Here is a 19670-nt window from a genome sequence, read left to right as displayed (position 1 = left end):
AACATTGATTGGGTTTGATTAAAAGCAAACTGTGAATATGAATAAACCAAAGGTGTTGTTAATACCTATAAAATCATCCATAGAAAAGTTTACACCTTGTCCTCCACAATTGTCATGATTCCTACAGCGCCTCCGAAAATGTAAAAGTCTGTTTGACAGCTGTATATTAATCATGCTATTGTATGTGAATCTTGGCTGCCATTCTAAATGTTCAATTATTTTTCTGAATTATAGTTTTTAATATAAATATTATCCACTGTGTTTATAAATCCTTTTATTTTTTAATAACTATAATTTCAGTATTCATTTAAAAAGCCTTCCCTTCTAATTTAGTAACAATATTTAATTAGTAAAATTATAAGTTATTTATATATAAATTTTTCTTATTCTGTAGTTCATTTCTGATTAGAAAATTTGATAAAATTTTGCTTAATCAAAATGTTATTGAATGGAGTGGCTGAAAATATAACTCATGAAAATAATATTGAACCTAGTTTGAACCAACATATAAATACATGGTGTGCAATTTATATAATTCTTAAGAGTGTGGGTTTATTTGAGGCAATATTAAAACTGCCTATCCTTGTACTATCAATGGGTATGTTTTTGTTTATGCAATGTGATTTCCTAAAAACTACTGCATAAATAAAATCATAAGTTCTAAGTATTGGAAATTTACTATTTTAGGGAATCCATAACTTTTCTTAATGTATGCACAACTATATTCATATTTGTTGATAAAAAAAGAATTCAGTGGGAACCCAGTAATTTTCTTCCATCTATATAGGGGAGAATTTTCAGAACTCTAAAATCAAATCAGTAGAGAGATCAACTTGAAAGATAAAAGAGGGATCATTTAGGAAATAAATGTCTGAGCAGGAGTAATAGGATAAATCTATAATCTACATAAAAGAAAATATATAATCCACATAAAAGAGAACAGAAGCAATGAATGAATTCCTGATAGACATGACAAGATAACACACAAAGAAAATTAAGTGAAGTTAGCCAGAAATGTTACCAGATCTAGGAGAAAAAACCCAAAGCTGCAAAAGAAGTAAGCCAAAATGAAAACAGAAGTTGATTATGGTGAGAAATGACAAAGAATAAAAAGCTCATAGGTGAATTTTCAAAGATGCTCTCATTGACAAAGAGAATTTATATTTGTGAAATAAGATTGTATGCATCACTTTCCCATATAAACAAAATATCTTATTAATTGCTTTGCTCATGCAACTTTGCCATTTTACAGAAAAACTATATTTACATAGTGCTTTATAATTTGCAGTCTTTTTTCATATGTGATATTCTTTGACAGTTTAAATTTCAAAATGTCAAATATAAAAGAAAAAATTTCTATCTAAGTTCTTAAACATGTAACCTTAGTATAAATATTACATGTGATACTTTATAGAATGTTAAAAAATGTATGTAATTTAACCACATATTACACATAAATACATATATACTTATATACACATATGTACATACATACATATAGCCAGATAAGATATGTAATTCACTTAAAATATTATGTGTTGCATAAAATATTACTAGATAGATATTATAATCATTATTTAATGTATGTACATATATTTTGCTCAAGTTCTATAAAAGGATATTAACTATCTTCATAAAATATTTAACAATTGTTCTGATACAAATTATTTAAATGTAAAATAGCAAACAATCACATAAACCCATTCAGATAATTGAAATACATTTTGGTGAAATGAACAGACGCAGAGAATAGAAATAATTGAAATGAAGAAACATTTAAAATATTACGTACTGATGAAACAAAAGAAGAGTCCTTTGTCTTGTGAGAGTCAAAGGTATGGATACAGAAAGGACAATATAAAGTGTTCAGAAAAAATGAAAGAAGTACCACATGGGTAATGAGATATTTCAAAGAGAGAGGGCATCACAAAATAAATACTTGAGGCTTAAAATGATAATGTATTCAATAGGGAGAATCTGCAATGAAGAGCAAAAAGCACAATATTTTTAAAAAAGCGGTTGCACGAATATGAAAGTTTTGGAATGGCTTTTCATTCTAATTCAGTTCATTGCATAAGAAATTATTGTAGCTCTTTTTCTATTCTGTCAATAAATTGAAAAAGTAATCATGGCAATAAAACAACTGGAACCATCAAAGTAAGAGGTAATCAAAGAGCATACTAGCACTTCAATAAGAGTGGATGGTAAGTGTCACAAAACTATTTCTTAAGGAGGAGAAAACAGGTTCAATTGTCCTGAGACCTGTAAAGTTTACTTGACACAAAAACAAAACAAAAAAACAGCACCTAGGGAATGATTATAGTGGCACCATCTAGGAGAACTGAACTGCGTGATGGACTGGAGTTTCAATATTCTGTTACATTCCTTAACCAAGGTGCCTGCCCAACAAAACTTATCCATTCAATGAATATTTACTGAGTATCTTGTATGCACCAGTCATAGTTCAGTGTGGGTTGAAAAATACTAATAAATTTAAAATATTATTCATGCTCTGAAGAGAAATTCCATAAGCATATTTTATAAGTACATAAGTAGCCTATCAAGTGGTTGGGTATACTGTTCTGTACAGCCAAGGGTCTTGGACCTTTTCAACCTTCTGGCACTCAGAAAAAACACAGCCAAAAATGCCCAAACACTAGATAAGAGACTTAATTAGGTTATGTTTAATGTTTTTTTTTTTGAAAAAAGCCTTATTTTATAATAATCATCAATTACTTATCAAATATATGCAGAGAGCCAACTGGTGAGTTGTATTAGTTGTAGAAAAAAAGATAGCTTTCAAAGACTACTGAATACATTATATATTAAAATAATTAAATGAGTGACTTAATTTTTAAATACTCCATTACAATTCTTCCCATAGACACATGGGAAACCAAAGAGATAAATAAAGAAAGGTGAAATGCCTTTCAGATATGACAACCAACTAGACTGTTAATGATATATATTTCAAATGTTTATAATGAGAAAGATGGGATGAGGAATGGAAAAGAGCACTACGTGTAATCTTTCCTAGAAAATAATTTAAAAAAAGCATTTTATATCACTCCATATACGTATTTGCAGCATATAGTTTCTAAGTTACCTGTAAGGATCTGATTAAATGCATGCCTACCTTTCCTGATCCCTCCATCAGAAGCACACGTGTAATCACCTGTCGTCAGTAGGAAACATGTTTCCCCTCTTCTGTTTTTGTCTCTGGTACTAGAGCATCTGATGGGGAGCCTTTCTGGGGGTGATAATGGTGGCTCACTTCCTGTACTGTCGTCACCTGATAACACTGGTCACAGCACCATGCCCATTGACAGACAGTGATGGATGAGGAAATGAGACAGTACAAAGAGTTTACACCGAATGTCCATAGTACAGTCACTCCGAATAGAAAACACAATAATCATATCATGATAAGAAAGAGAATTTTCATCACTCACCACAAAAATTTACATGGAGCAAAATGGAAATGTATTGAGAAGGAGAGAAATGTTCTTTTGGAAATTTTAATTCCGTTTTGGATTCTATCTAATAGGAAACACTGACTTTCACAAAACTAATATGAATTCAAATGAATGTGATAATAAAGTAGCACACCAACTAATATCTTATAATTTTGACATGTTATCTAGTTCCTGTGAATAGGAATCTTTATTTTATTTTTTTAAATGGAGCCTATTTAAGGAAAAACTTCTAATATCGTCTGCAGCTCTTTAAGACACATGCTTTCATTATTTTCTGAAAGTAATTTTCCTCAAACATCTTAATAAAAATAATCCCAAAGCTCACAAACTTTGTGTCCAGGCTCTTCATTATAAAGTGACCAAGTATTTTTTAACATAACAATCGAACAAGGTCAACTTCTCCTAATGCCCTTGAAACAACTGTTCACTTCTATATGTTTGCCAAAGACGGTCACATCCTATCATCCTGGATACTAGCCTGTTATAATAATGTTTACCCAGGCTGAGAGTGTCCTCTTTTTCCATGCCCTTCATATGGGCTCTGCATAGGTACTCTGAGAACAGTCTGATGAGGCCAGCAATACCAGCTAAACTCATCTTTCATAAAGATATTCTTGGCCCAACAGTTTTCAGATATATTGACAGAATTCACAGTACAATCTATTAAATGAACATAAGGACTGCGAGTAAAATCTTTAAAAAGTAGTTCTGTTCCATCCACAATTATTTTTTCCCATTTACTCCATTAAAACTTCTGCAAACTAAGGAGGAAACCTATGAAAATGTCACCTGCCTTGCTTATCTGTTTGTTTGCAAAATTATTCACATGGGATTAGCATAAATCATTTTTCCACAAGAAAAAGATTGTATACCTCCAAGTTACTGGAAATGCATCTATCTTAAATTTTCATAGTAGGCTAAAAGATAACTAAGTTGTTTAATTTACAAAATATTTTATCTGTATCAGACATAATGATACTGGAAATGATACTACTGATGATCACTATAGCAAACTGAAGATCAATTTAGAGTCAATCTTGTCAGTCTACTCCTGATTATCTATGGTAATAGAGAGGAGTAGAGATTCAGCTAATATCAAGCAGTAAATCATCCAATATTCAATTCTGGGAGGGAACAGAGCCCAATTCATTGTGAATAAAAAAGGAAACCCACAGAGAAATTCAACATTGTCATTGATTATCCAAAACAGATCCTCTATCCCCAAAATAATTGTCAGTTGATTATATTACATAGCACCTTGCCCTATCCAAAGGGATTATGGAATACTCAGACTAATTTAAGAATAATGAAAATTTAATCAATTTTCCAGAATATAGGGAAAGGGAAGACCTTTGTTATCAAAAGTGCTATCTTCCATATCACCTCTTTGATGTTTAAGCCTTTGAAATGTAAACACCCATTCTTCTTAAGTAACTGCTTCTTGTGAATTAGTTTGAGATGCATGGTCCCATGTGGCAGAGATAAAACTAAGACAAACACATCAAGCCAAATGATATGGAGATCAACATTTTGAGGATGAAGGATGGAAAATGGCCGATATTATACCATTACAGCATGCAGGGAAACAAAGAAACATTGGCACAGAAGCAACAAACAGGCAAAAGAAAATATTGGCACCATCAGCAAAGGGCATTGCCACCAAAGCAGGAGAACTCTATAGACCAGCTATGCAAAGTTCTACTTGGAATTCATTTAGAAAAACTACAGTCTAGCTATCTACAAGCCTGACACAAACACATGTTTTGTGAAGGGGAAGAACTGAAAACTCATGAACATTTGCAGAAAATGAGAATGGTAGCCTTCTACCTAAGGGACATACTGGTCTATAAAGTATTTAATGGCATGCACTTGAAATTGTGCCTTACCTGATCTGTTGTTATGCTCCAGAAGTAGATTGTCTTTGCCCAGACATGTGTCACCCTCTGTGCTATTGCAGGCCATATTTAATTCTGTCTTGCAAAAAGTAGGTGAGCTTGCCTGAGGGGCAGGAGGGATGTGCTTCTTTCTTTTTCGTGGAAGTTTCTGCTTCGCCATTGCCAAGGAGTAGTACATTCCAAAATTGTTGACAATGACAGGCACCGGCATGGCTATTGTCAGCACTCCAGCCAGAGCACACAGGGCTCCTACCAGCATCCCTGACCATGTTTGGGGGTACATATCCCCATAGCCCAATGTAGTCATGGTCACCACAGCCCACCAGAACCCAATCGGAATGTTTTTGAACTGCGTGTGCTCACTAGCGGAAGGGTCGTTAGGTTGAGCTCCTACTCTTTCCGCATAGTAGATCATAGTAGCAAATATCAAAACTCCCAGAGCCAGGAAGATTATCAGCAGCAAGAATTCATTAGTACTAGCTCGAAGAGTGTGTCCCAGCACCCTCAGACCTACAAAATGGCGCGTGAGCTTGAAGATTCTCAGGATCCTCACAAATCTTACCACCCTGAGGAAGCCAAGGACGTCTTTAGCAGCTTTGGATGAGAGCCCACTGAGCCCCACCTCTAAATAGAAGGGGAGGATGGCCACAAAGTCAATAATATTCAAAAGATTTTTGATGAATTCAAGTTTATTGGGAGAAAAAACAATGCGGACTAAAAATTCAAAAGTAAACCACACCACACACACTCCTTCTACATACGTCAAGGCAGGATCCGTTTCAATTTCATATTGTGGAACACTTGTGCCATTGATGGCCGGTTCTGTCTTGTTTTTGACAATATTGAAAGCTTCATGTGTCTCCAGGCAAAAGGTTGTGATCGAAACCAGGATGAAGAATAAAGAAGCAAAAGCAATAAACTGTAGGGAAATAAAAAGAAATAAAAAGAGAGAGTGATCTGAACCATAATATAATTTTATCCAAATCTAAGTGCACCTATCCCTGTAGATGGAAAACAGTGAAAGCATATTTGGAGATTTCACTTGGGAATTTACTCAAGTGAAAGAAGAGTAACATTAATTAGAGTTGCACATGTAATATGTTTCCAGTTCTGTCTTCAGCTTATATAGGTAAAAACTTTTTTTTCAAATCATTGACTTTTTTGTACACCTGTGAAGAAAATGTAAAAATCACTCCAAAACAATGTTAAAGGGCAACAGAATGAAAATAATAATGAAGATAGACAATGACTCCAGATATTGTTTATGATCCTAGGAATCTTCATGTATCAGATCAAGTGCAGTCCACTCTAAGGGAAACTTGGAAGCCACCCACATTTAACTATCGGTTTCCATCTGTAAATTAAATGTACAGGTTAGCATGCAGTATGAACATGAAAAAAAATCTTTGAGTTATGTTACCAATATCAACTTAGGGTGGTGACTTATCCAAAAGAGCAAATCTAGAGAAGAGTTGGCAACTAGACTGAAGAGAGAGAACAGAGTTAAGGAACACATGAAAGATAATTTTCTTCCTCTCCTGAAAAAAAAAAAAAAATCCAAGTGTTAAGAGTATCATGTTATAAAGTTACAAGTGTTTTTTTTTTCATTTCTTCAATCAATAATATATGAATACATACATCTACCATATAGAATAATAAAAGTTCTCACTTATATAGTTCTTAATAGTACCAGACACTCTTAAAAGCAATTTATGTAATTAACTCATATCAATACTTATAACACCACGACTCCTACCGTATTTTACAGTCCTGGATATTATGCACAGACTTTAAGTCACTTTTCCAAAGCCATAGGATATAAAGTGATAAACCTGAGATACTAACCTGACAAGTTTCCCCCTAGACTCTGTTCCATTAACTACCAAACCCTCAAATGCAGAATAAATATAAGTCAAAGCATTTATTTATCTTGGGATCACATACTTAATATTAAAGATCTGAAAAATTGAAACCCAGTTGGTTGAGTGAATGGCACTGCTGCAGTCAGTACCAAAGGCTTTCAAAGAAGCTGGCAAGTTCCTACTGCTATGTGAGAATGCGCTCAGATTTAACATGCTGAATGAGCACCAAGAGACTGTTCCTTGAATGTCTAAACAAATGAATTACTCAGTTGCAGGAGATCATGTGTCAAGTGGAGGGAAGCCCTTATTCGAAAACAATAGGATATATCCAAAACCCAAAGCTGTCCCCTAACACCTACTCTTCAACCATGCCACCGAGAAGATCTAAGTTTCAAGAAGAGATTGAAACCACCTCCTTTTTTACCTAGTTGACTCGTAATGTAAGAGATATACAAATCTCACTAAATATTTAAGAGATACAAAACAACAGAAAAAAAAATTCTTAGGACTGTGATTATCTGCCTTAAGGAACCACCCAAATTATGGAATGTTCTCTATGCAGTATGCCAGTTAGTATAGAATTCACATAGTATCATAAGGCATGTCATTTTCATGGCTTAGATTTAATTTCCCATGCACATCTTCCAACTTCCCTTGGTTTTCACATTATGATTTGACTATTATCTTTCCCAGACATATTGTGAGATATTAGCATGTTTTTGTGTTTTTTTTCTTCACTCGGCTTTCCCTTTGTACTAATAAATATACAGGGTTTTTTTGTTTGTTTGTTTGTTTGTTTGTTTGTTTTTTACACAGTTCTTTTTAAATCAACTACTTCTTATAACACTTAGTATCACTAAGACCCCCCAGATACCTTAAAAGATGACATCTTTTGGAGGACGAATCAATTATCTTTGATTTATATTAACACTTCTTAATCAAATCAAAATGTTATCCATAGATTTGAAAGTCATGTTTATTTCTGATTCCCCTTGAAATCTTCTTCTGTCATTAGAACCCTGCCAAGTATGTACAAATCGATGCCCCCACCACCAGCCACTCCCCACAGTCTCCACCATCCCCACCTAGTCTCAAACTTTACAGGCTAAGTGTCAAAGTTTTAGTACACTAATTCTATCTATGGGGCAGTTAGAGAATATAAGGCAGTTAAAGTAAACTGCAATTTTATTTTGTAATGCTAGTGTTTCTCAATCAGGATTTTTTTTTCCAGCTGACTTTACAGTCTCAAACTCTCTCCATCTACATTTATGTAGTACATTGAATGGGACTTCCCAACATTGCTCTTTCAAAATCAATCCTAGGTTGCCAGCCCACCTCTATGCAACAAAGAAAGTTTTCTAGTATACATTGATGCTTGGCAACATAAAACACTGGGAACTTTTCCAATCAGACATTTTCTACTTTTCATTCATTCGTTCAACAGAGTATGTATTAGATGCCTCTCTATGCCAGTCCATAAGGCTAGACTCTTAATTTAACAGTAGGCAACAAAAACACAATCCCTTCCTTTGAGGGATTTACAATCTACTAGGGATACAGTGTATATTAAATAATTAACCACACAAAAATTATATAATTACAATTGTAATAAATGTAACAACAAAAAAAGGATCTAAGAAGGGTATTCATTGAAACTGAGGGGTCCTAGAAATCTCTGACAAAATATCAATAGACTGAAATTTGAAGTATGAGTGAAGGTTAACCGGATGGAAAGAGGAGACTTTGTATCACACAGTAGGAATCTTTACCAAAAAAGTCCGGACTTTTTCAATGTCACTTTTTCACGAGATGCCTTAACAGTAACATCACAGGAACATCAGGTTTTCTAAATCTGCCTCTGTTGCACAAATTGTGATGAGTAAGGCCCAACCTAACACAGAGACCCTGATTTTATAAAGGTTAATCTACTTTTTGTGAAGAGCTTTAAATCAACCAAAAACATTACCTGGGTTTTAAAATGAGGCTGTAAGATAATTTTAGAGCAATGATTGCTGGTAGTGCTCCTTTTGACTTGCTGACCTATTGGGAACATTACAGGATTAACTTGTCTTAAATTACTGTAGCAGCCTCATTATTTGGGATGATGAAAAAATTATACAGATATATTGATAGATATAGATATACATATAGATATAGATATACACAAGGTCTGACAATTAAGTTCATGAACTTGTTGCAATGCTGTTGCTAACCTTTTTTTTTTTTTTTTTTTTTAATCAGAGGGATTATTCATTATGAATTTGTACCAACAGGACAAACAGTTAACCAAGTTTACTATTTGGAAGTGCTGAAAAGGCTGCGTGAAAAAGTTAGACAAACTGAACTTTTCACCAGCAATTCATGGCTCTTGCATCAGGATGACGCACCAGCTCATGGGGGACTGTCTGTGGGGGAGTTTTTAGCCAGTAAACAAATAACTGTATTGGGACACCCTCCCTACTCACCTGATCTGGCCCCCAGTGACTTCTTTCTTTACCCGAAGATAAAGGAAATACTGAAAGGAAGACATTTGGATGACATTCAGGACATCAAGGGTAATACGACAACAGCTCTGACGGCCATTCCAGAAAAAAAGTTCAAAAATTACTTTGAAGGGTGGACTAGGCACTGGTGCCAGTGCATAGCTTCCCAAAGGGAGTACTTCGAAGGTGATCGCAGTGATATTCAGCAATGAGGTGTGTAGCACTTTTTCTAGGATGAATTCATGAACTTAATTGTCTGACCTCGTATATAAATCATATATATATTATATATTACACATATATGTAATATATATGTGTGTGTTTTAATTTAAAGCACTATGTAAATATTATAAACTATATATATATATATATATATATATATATATATATATATATATATATATATATGTATACTTCAAAATATAATTATTACCTCAATAAGAACTACTAGAACTTGATGTTTATGTTTATTAAATGAGTTATGTTGTTAGGAAAAGGTCAACAGATTTGGTGGTTGGAATAACTAACATGAACCATCTTGCACTTGGATAGCATTTAAATTACCCCTATATTCCTAAAAAAGGTGTGAGGCCTTAAGATGAAATTCATTAGAATATACCTGGGAAGTTTACAAAAATGCAAATGCGTTATCTTCATATCAGATGTCAGACCCATATTCTCTTGTGTGGGAAGAAGGAATCTGAATTTAACAAGCTTCCTAGGTAATTGCTCTGCCTACTAAAGTTTGAAAAGCACCATTCCACTGTTGTTGTTTTTTCAATAGATTGATAACACAAGAATGATAAATCATTATCAAATGAATTGAAACATTTTTTTACAATTATAAGCATTTGTAGAATCTTAGAAGAATTTTCCTTAACCTCAATAAGAATAGTGTAGTACCTTCTATGTAATGGGAAATTTGTGCACGCGAGTGTGTGTGTGTGTGTGTGTGTGTTGTGACATAATTCTGGCTTCAACACAGTTACCTGTGAGCAAACAGAGCAACTGAGTAGTCTCTAAATATACACAATTCTGAGACACAAAACAAACAAACCAAAAGTTATCTGTTTTTATAAATCATTTGAAACTTCCATTTATCAGTATTTTTATTAGCATTATTTAAAGTACAACATTACCATTTTGTATTATTCTTCATTGCAATTTTTATAGCTCAGTATGTCTTCATCTTTTAAATGCTTTGTAAATCTGCTGGAATATGATAATACTATAATAGGAAAATTAAAGAATATAAAAAACAACCTTTAGCATTCTGGAGATAATACTCATCTTAAAAGTAGGTGATTGTTTTGCTTTAAAAACCCATTTAGATGGCCTTTTTTTTATACTGTAACAACTGAGGACACTTGGTATGATCTAGAATGAAAGAGCTGTAACAGAATCAAAGTAATAACATGGTAGGAAGTTGGAAGCTGGCTTGACACTGGGGAAGTTGGAAAGAAGCTGAACTCCAAAGAGAAGAAAATGGGAAAGGTCTCTAAGGAGGATAAGGAAAGGCCCATAATGTGAACACAAACAATAGAGAAATTCCTCCACATGTACAGCTGCAGAACTTTGGACGTACCAGTGTAGAGTATTAAATTTTAAGATGATGCTCTCTTATGCCTTCAGCAAAAGGTACAGGACAACTCAGTGTTGATGGCGCTTTGAGTAAGGAGGGTATTGGGCCCTGGGAGGACAAAAAGAGGGAAGCAGTCAACCAGGGGTGGCAAGGTACACATGAGGTTCAAAAACATAGGATGGTAACAAACAAGAGTAAAAGGTAATCAGGTGAAAATTAGCCCCATGAAAATCCTTGGAGATATGGAGAGAAACAGAGCTTCCAACGGAATGAAGAATAGGACCTCAGTTTATTAGAAACTTAGTCTGACTATCAAATGAACGGGTGACCCCCCAGAAGCCTTAAGACCTGGAATTACACAGAAGCAACATTTAGATTGCATTGGCAAGGAATTTGTGCACTTCTTCTGAACTTAATTCAAAGTGCCTTGGATGTAGAAAATGTGCTCTTTTGTTTCTGACTCACTGTGTTGATCTGAAATGGGTAAATATAAAGTTAGATTGAATAATATTAAGAAGAAAATTAGAAAGGAAAAGAAATGGGGGAAAACAGAAGGTTTTATTTATTTGTCTTTCTCCTTCACTGAGCTGGGAAATCTTACGGACTAGAATGATGTCATATTCATTTTAGTATCTCTTGCTTCTGGCACAGTAGTTAGTATTTAGTATGGATGGATGAATAGAAGAATTAAAAAACAGAATGAATAAATGAACAAAATAATACGGTATAACACATTCTAAGGGGAATAAAAGTGATGCAAAAAAAGGAAATAACATACTGAAATAATAAAGCATGAATATTGAAGCCAAAAAAAAAAACAAACAAAAAAAAAACAAATTTATAGCAGAAGCAAATTTAACTGGTTTATTGGTCCAAATGTTGCCAAGAGTAGCTTCCATTCATTCTGTTAATGGAACTAGTGTCTGAGCAGGGAGTTGGGGAAGAAAATCACATTGTCATCTCTCTTCCTTTTCCCTTATGATAAAACCACAAACTCCTACAGGCATTAAATGAAAATAAAAGGAGGCATATTAAATCATCGAAATCTTAGAAAGCTTTCCAGACAAGATATATCACGTTGACTGAATTCACAGAACTGAAGCATCATTGCAGGCAATTTCAGAATGGAAACATCTAGCTAAAATATTGGCTTTTGGGTCCAATGAGTAGCCACCTTTTCTCCATAAGCTCAGTGTCCATACTTAGCTGCACAGAGTAACTAATACCCTTTTCCTTTTTCTGATTAGCAACTATGGGGAGAAAGTCCTAAGTTTTACACAGAAGGTATTATGACAATTTAACTCAATGCAAGCATTCAAGTTGATCTCTAGATCTCTAGGTATGTGTAGAGGAAGGGGGGAAAGTGGAGTATATTTTTATGTTTTGTAATTTCTTTTTTCCTGTTAGTATTAAAACAAGTATAACTGGACTTGATAACTAGCAAAAAAGCATAAGGAGGACCAGACCCAGTAAGTGATCCTTTTCTGCGCTCTTTGAGCCCAAGGATCACAGATACTGTAGCAATTTTCACACACTTTTGTCACTGAGTCCATATATCCACAAGTTGTTCAAAGAGAATGACTTAAAAATCTATCCCCAAAGCCAAGGACGTGGATATGGACACGTCCTAATTCCACAAGAACTGAGCACACTTCTTCCAAGGACAAACGGAAGAAGTGTGCTCAGTTCTTGTGGAATTAGTAAAGGAACACTTTTTAAAAATATACTTATTTGGATATAAAAATTCCTTTGGCCCCCAAAGCATAATTTGCCCTTTGATAGTCATTTTATCCTCTTAATTCACAATTCGAAACCTCAATATATTTTGTAAACCTTAAAGGCAACTTAAAAAAAAAACGAAGAAAAATTAAACTCAGGTCTATTTTTTTAAATGAAAGTCAGTGAGATTATTTAATATTTGGAAATTAACATTACAGGGAGATTTTTAAGACAAGTTACCTAAAATATAGGCTGAGGAATTTTAGTTTATAAATTCCACATGAGGTACCTCTAGTTTTAGTATGTATTCCAAGGACATAATAAGTTCTCCAAATAGGAATACTCCATTTCTATTATGCTTATTCTGCTTTTCTCTCTTAAATAATGAAATGAATACATGAAAAGAGCAGGGACTTCCAGTACTGAAATATCTGAGCTCATGGGGACTCCTGATCTAAAATTTCCACTTTTGAGACATTTACTCTGGTAAAATATTTATATAAAAGTAAAAGGATTGATGTTGAAGGATATTCACTGAAGCACTCTTTGTACAAAACAAAACAAAACAAAACATAAATATCCATGAGTTGATTGTATGTCCATAATACAGCATTATAAAGCATTAGATAGCTCAAAACACAATGCTAAGGAATGATCTCTAAGGAAACATATTAAGCCAAAAAATAAAAAATGGCTGTGGTGCAACAATATATAGTCAAACCCCATTTCTTTATGTACAACTAATGCATTCAAATAAATAGAAACATTATATTCTTAGTAGTGTTATGTCTGCATGTAAGAGTCACATTGGGTGAGTATTGTTAATGGAGAATTCTGACTCTATAAAGGTTTATTTTTTTTACAAAAAATTTAATCATGCATTATATGTTTAATTTTAAAACAAAGTTCAAAGACAATGACTCAGAGGATTAAATCTAGATCTTCATCCTCAGTCACCATTAAGCTGACCATACTAGTCTGGAGAAATTATACATTGGCAATTTGCCATTTTGTTTCTTTTTACAGTACCTTAAACTTAGCAGATGCTCTTTACTATGTATGTATTCAAGTCCCATACACTAGCTTAGCCATAATTAACAGGAGTGTGGTGCTGTTCACAGAACTGTGGTCTCTAGAGAAAGAAAAAGACTCTTCCGTTGCTTAAGTGTATCCTCAAGGGGCAGCCAAACAGGGACAACTAGAGCCGTTGTCTGCTGGTTCTGTGCAGAATTGACAACTCAGGTTCTTCTGAGGCTGGTAACATCAATTTTTATTCATCCATGTTTTACCATTTTAAAACAGTTCCACAAACTTCACTGCATTTACGCTACTGAACTAGATTGAAGAAGACTAATCTTTCTTCAAAGGGAACATCATACACATACATGATTACTGAATTCAGAAATCAGTGAAGAAGATGGTGTAGATTAAGCTTCAGGTATCTATATATAATTATGTGAGTGCTCATAACATGTTATATGTTTTACATCTATATCTACATATAAAATGCTTATATGTATGAATACATATGTATTATATATGTAGGTATACATTATATATAGGCATGAATATATTATAATATATACATAGGGATAGAAATACATATTGGAAATATAACATTTAGATTCTTCAAATCAAGGAAACATACACAACTATACTTTTGGCCCCTGAGATTTATGTGACCTCTGATAAATACTTCCACATATGTTTTTAGATATCCTTATCCAATATAAATACACATCATTCTCTCCATCTTTTTTCTGGGCCACAGACTGATTTCACTGAAATTATGATTGTTTACAGTCAAGGCCTATCCATTCACACTCAATTGTAATTTTCTGGGATACAGGAGAGGAGGCCTATACACATTAGTAATATCAGAATGAACTATGGTGGTCAAAGTTAGGTGACTGGAATTAAAAGTCATCAAATATGAATCTGTAGTACCAATTTACTTCTCTAAGTCTCACAATAAAAATTAAAGTGTTTGTGTAATTAATATTTTTCATAAAAACATTCAATGGTTTCATTAGACAAGATAAATTCAATACTTCTCAGTCATAAAAATGATAATAGACTACATACAGTCATTTTACAATATAAACATGAATTGTAGTTCCTAAATTTCAATTACTGAAAACTCTCCCCGAAATGTCCATCTTTAACACGTACTAGTTTGTTTAAAATTTATTTTTTAAATGATTCAGTTTTTCTTGAAATTATATGACCTACACAGCCATGATCTAGGATTACTTAGAGGACCACATTTTTAAGCCCTATCTACCATAAGTCCCAGTATATCTTTCTTGAGGCTAATGATCGCTTCACAATAGGAATTATCCAGGAATCTTTGGTTTTACCTAAGTTGAAAATGAGGGTGGTGAAGGAAGGGTAAAGTTGAAGGTGAAGGACGTGACTAGCTTACCAACACCTGCCAGAGACTTGCTGTATCTGATATAGCTATTTATTTCAACACTATGGTAACTGTGGTTAAAACAAACCGCACACAGTGCCATGTATAACCTACAGCACCACTTTTGCTGGCTCAGGGACACCACAGGTTGTCACAAGCTTCAGTCTCGAATATTACTGTTCTCTTTTATCATATCTACTTGCTCAGGAATCCCTTTTTTAAAACATGACATTATGCCGTGGTAATGGAGCTCTGAGAGTTTTCAAGTCCCAACCACAGCTCCACAGGAGGCGGCCCCTCCCTGCCACATCTTTAGGTATTTAAGTTTGGACTTTAGTACTCCCTCTTCCTCAAGATCATTTTGTTTAGCGGATATTTGCTCTTCCTTGCTACACAGCGTAGTTCAAGACCACTTGAGTCCACTCTCATCTACTTCAGCAGGTATCCCTGTGTGGACAGAGAACACTAGAGTTTCCATTCCTCCTCTGTCTGAAGGTCTTGGGCACTCTTGAAAATAGTTGCAAATTCTTCCCAGATGACAGAGACAAAATGTCTATATTCCACAAAACAAAAGTCCCTGTGTAACCTATAATTTCATTACAAGAAGTAGAAAAGCCATATCTACAATCTGGAGGGAATTGACTGGCTTTGTAATTGGAAATCCAGAAGGGTCGACATTAGTGTAGCTTGCCTTAGCAACGTAACTGTATTAACAGCTATCCAAGTATGGTCTGGGGACCTGCAATGATCCTGAGACATTTTCTTGGAATCCATAAAATCAAAATTAGTTTTTTAATAGTACTAATTTTTTTTTGCCTTTTCACTCTCATTATCTCACTAATTTAAGTAGTTTTCCAGAGGCTACATCACATGCAATATCATAACATATTGAATGTTCAAGCAGATATGAAAAAGCAGCCATCCTGCATTAAGACAGACATGAAAGAGATTTACAAAAATGTAAAACAATGCCACTCTTCTCACTTTATTTTTTATCTTTTATAAAAATGTTTAAAATTATTTTTCATTCAATGTATGTTTGCTCATATCACTAGGTTATATCTTAATCTGGGAAAATAGGTGTCCCCTAGCCCTCATTTGTATAACTAATAGGACCAACCAGTGAGTCTGTACAAGATCACAAGATCTCCAAGGCAATCTTCAACACAATTAGCTGCCTTATTAGAGTATAAAATAAATAAATAAAACCATGCATTTACTATGCTAATAATTTTAAAACTGCCAGGAATGAAGTGAGCACTAACCTAAGGAAGTCTCAGTAGTCACAGAAATCTGAAATAACCAGAAATATTTGAGTCCACTGCTAAAATAATAGAAGATTTTGAAATCTAATAATCTCATCTACTTCCATGATTCCAATCATCATCAATGCATTAATGATAACTCAAATGTAATTCTTCATGTTATAACTTTCCTTTGTAATTTACAATCATAATTCTCAAAAACCACAAAGTTCTTTACTGACAAATAACAAATAATATGAAGGTAATCAAAACAATAACTGTATTAGTCAGGGTTCTCCAGAGACAGAGAACCAATAGGATATATATATAGGTATACAGAACGATTTATTATGAGGAATTGCAATTACAGAGGTTGAGAAATTCCACAATCTGTTGTCCATCAGTTGGAGACCTAGTAGAGCCAGTCGTGTAGTCCCAGTCCAACCCTGAAAGCCTGAGAACCAGAGAAGCCAATGGTGTAAATCCCAGCCTGAGTCAGAATGCCTGAGGACCAGGAATTACTATGTAAGAGAAGATGGATTTCCCAGCTCAATCAGAGAGCATAAATTCACTCTTCCTCCACCTTCATTCTATTTGGGCGCTCAGTGGATCGGTTGGGGATCTTCGTTATTCAGTCTACCAACTTAAATGCTAATCTCTCCCAGAAACACCCTCACAGACCCACCCAGAAATAGTGTTTTACCAGCTATCTGGGCATCCATTAGCACAGTCAAGTTAACACATAAAATTAACCATCACAGTGACTATTATACATTTTATTATTGATGGCTTCAAAGGAACTACAAACTTTACTTGTCCAATATGTCATCAAATCTGATCTTCCTATTCCATTATATATTTCTGTTATTTTGAGCCATCATTTACCAATTAACCAACTTAGTACCTAGACTTCTTTTTCTTCCCTAACACCTTCGTCTGCTGACTCACTGAATCCTGTAGCTTCTCAGACTTGAAATATCTCTAGTATTTTTCTCCCTTCTCTCCATTCCCAGTGCCTGCTGCTTAGCTTTTAATTTGCCTTTAATTAGCTTTTCCTAGAGTACTACAAATAAGCACTCCTCTAAGGGAACAAATGTGATTATGTCCCTCATCTACTTAAGACACTTTAATGGCTCTCAATTACAAAATAACACACAATGTTCTTAATATGTCTTTCAAGAAATGTCTTTATGTGGACCTTACGTACCTTTCTACTGTGACTATCACCGTCTTCTACGACGTACAGGTGCTCTAATCCTCATACCTCTGTACATGCAGTTCTTCCATCTGAAATACACCTCTTTCTTTTGTATGACTGGCAAAGAACAACTTAGCATTCAAGACTCAACTCAGAAATCATCTGGTCTTTGAAAAAAAAAAAATCCCTGAAATCTGAGGCAAAATTAAGTGCTTTGTTGTGAGTTTCCTATTCATAGCTCAGATAGCACTAGCACTTACCTCATTTCTGTAAGGTTTTATTTTCTGCTCCTTTGGTAGAACACAAGCTTGTGCCAGCATGAATTTTTCTTGTATTTCATGTCAATGGTGCTGAAATGGTACTTAATAAAAATATTGACAAGAAATAATAGCAAAAACTATGGCCACACCAAACAAAGGGTTGAACTCAATTTTGGTCCATTTATTTACACCCAACTTCTTCCCCCAGATGGACTGTTAAGAAGGTTTATGAAGACAACAAACAGAATAGGAAGAGAAGTATCAACTCTTACAGTAAAAAGACTAGAGCACAAGACGAGTACAGGACTAATAAGGAAACAGATTGTCAGTTTGAGTGACAAGAGCAGGGCAATGTCAGACATAAAAAGGAAAGAGAATGTGTCAAGGAGGAAAGATTAACAATGTCAATTTCTGCAGCGTTCAAAGAGGTAAAAATAAAGGGCTATTGGATGAGATAATTACTAGGTCATCATTAATTTGATGAATCAGTTTTAGTACAGAAATAAAAGAGAATCCAGATTTCAAGGGATTAACAAGCCAGAAGGTGATGAGAAGTATGAGTGGCAAGTAAACACACACACACACACACACACACACACACACACGAACACGTACTGCACTTACAAGGTTTTGAGTCAGTTTTTTCCATAGAGATCATTACAAATTTTAAAAAAATTTTGGCCCTGCTCTAAGAATAAACAAAATGGGCTAATTCTAGAAAATATAAAAAGCTATTCACCTATTACAGCACCAGGCAATACTTTTTTGCCATCCAATATTATTTTATATAAGTTTCAAGTGTACAGTGTAGTGGTTAGACATTTATATAATTTATGGAGTGACCCCGCCTCCAATGAGTCTAGAACCCACTTGGCACTACACATAGTTATTACAATATTAGTGACAATATTCCCTATGTTGTACTTTGCATCTCTGTGACTATTTTGTAATTATCAATGTGTACTTCTTCATGTTTTTTACCCTGTCACTCAACCTCCCTCTCATTTGATAACTATCAGTTTGTTCTCTGCATCTATAAGTCTTTCTGGTTTTGTTGTTGTTGTTATTTTGTTCTTCAGATTCCACATATAAGTGAGATCATATGGTATTTGTCATTCGCTGTCTGACTTATTTCACTAAGCATAATACCCTCTAGGTCCATCCATGTTGCTGCAAATGGAACAATTTTAATTTTTTATGGTTCAATAATATTCATATATATATATATCACATCTTCTTTATCCAATAGTCTACTGACAACCACTTAGGTTGCTTCCATATCTTGGCTATTGTAAATAGTGCTGCAGTGAACATAGGGGTGCATATATCTTTCTGAATTAGTGTTTTGGATTCTTCAGAATACCCAGGAGTGGAATTGCTGGGTCATAAGACAGTTCTACTTTTAATTTTGTGAGGAACCTCCATACTGTTTTCCATAGTGGCTGCCCCAATTTGCAATCCCACCAACAGTGCACGAGGGTTCTCTTTTCTCCATATCCTCGCCAACACTTGTTTGTTGATTTATTGATGATAGCCAC

The 19670-nt window shown here is 34.4% G+C and overlaps 1 protein-coding gene across 9 annotated transcripts in view; it reads right to left on the bottom strand.

Annotated features, from left to right (window-relative positions):
• Positions 1-19670, bottom strand: part of KCNC2 (potassium voltage-gated channel subfamily C member 2) — a 242080-nt gene that overhangs the window by 46561 nt on the left and 175849 nt on the right. For 5 of the 9 annotated variants that reach the window (XM_074325408.1, XM_074325411.1, XM_019755060.2 and 2 more), the window contains exons 3-4: positions 5363-6290; positions 3137-3301 (exon numbers count right to left, since the gene is read on the bottom strand). In XM_074325408.1, coding sequence (XP_074181509.1) covers positions 3137-3301; positions 5363-6290 — 1093 coding nt within the window. Of the gene's footprint in view, positions 1-3136; positions 3302-4859; positions 4964-5362; positions 6291-19670 lie in introns of all 9 variants that reach the window. The other 4 variants (XM_074325410.1, XM_019755063.2, XM_019755062.2 and 1 more) reach the window with 3 other exon arrangements.

This window comes from Rhinolophus sinicus, linkage group LG02, assembly GCF_036562045.2.
Source record: "Rhinolophus sinicus isolate RSC01 linkage group LG02, ASM3656204v1, whole genome shotgun sequence".
Taxonomy (NCBI): Eukaryota; Metazoa; Chordata; class Mammalia; order Chiroptera; family Rhinolophidae; genus Rhinolophus; species Rhinolophus sinicus.
The sequence above is the reverse complement of the archived record's forward strand: the minus strand, read 5'-3'. Positions and strand labels throughout refer to the sequence as shown.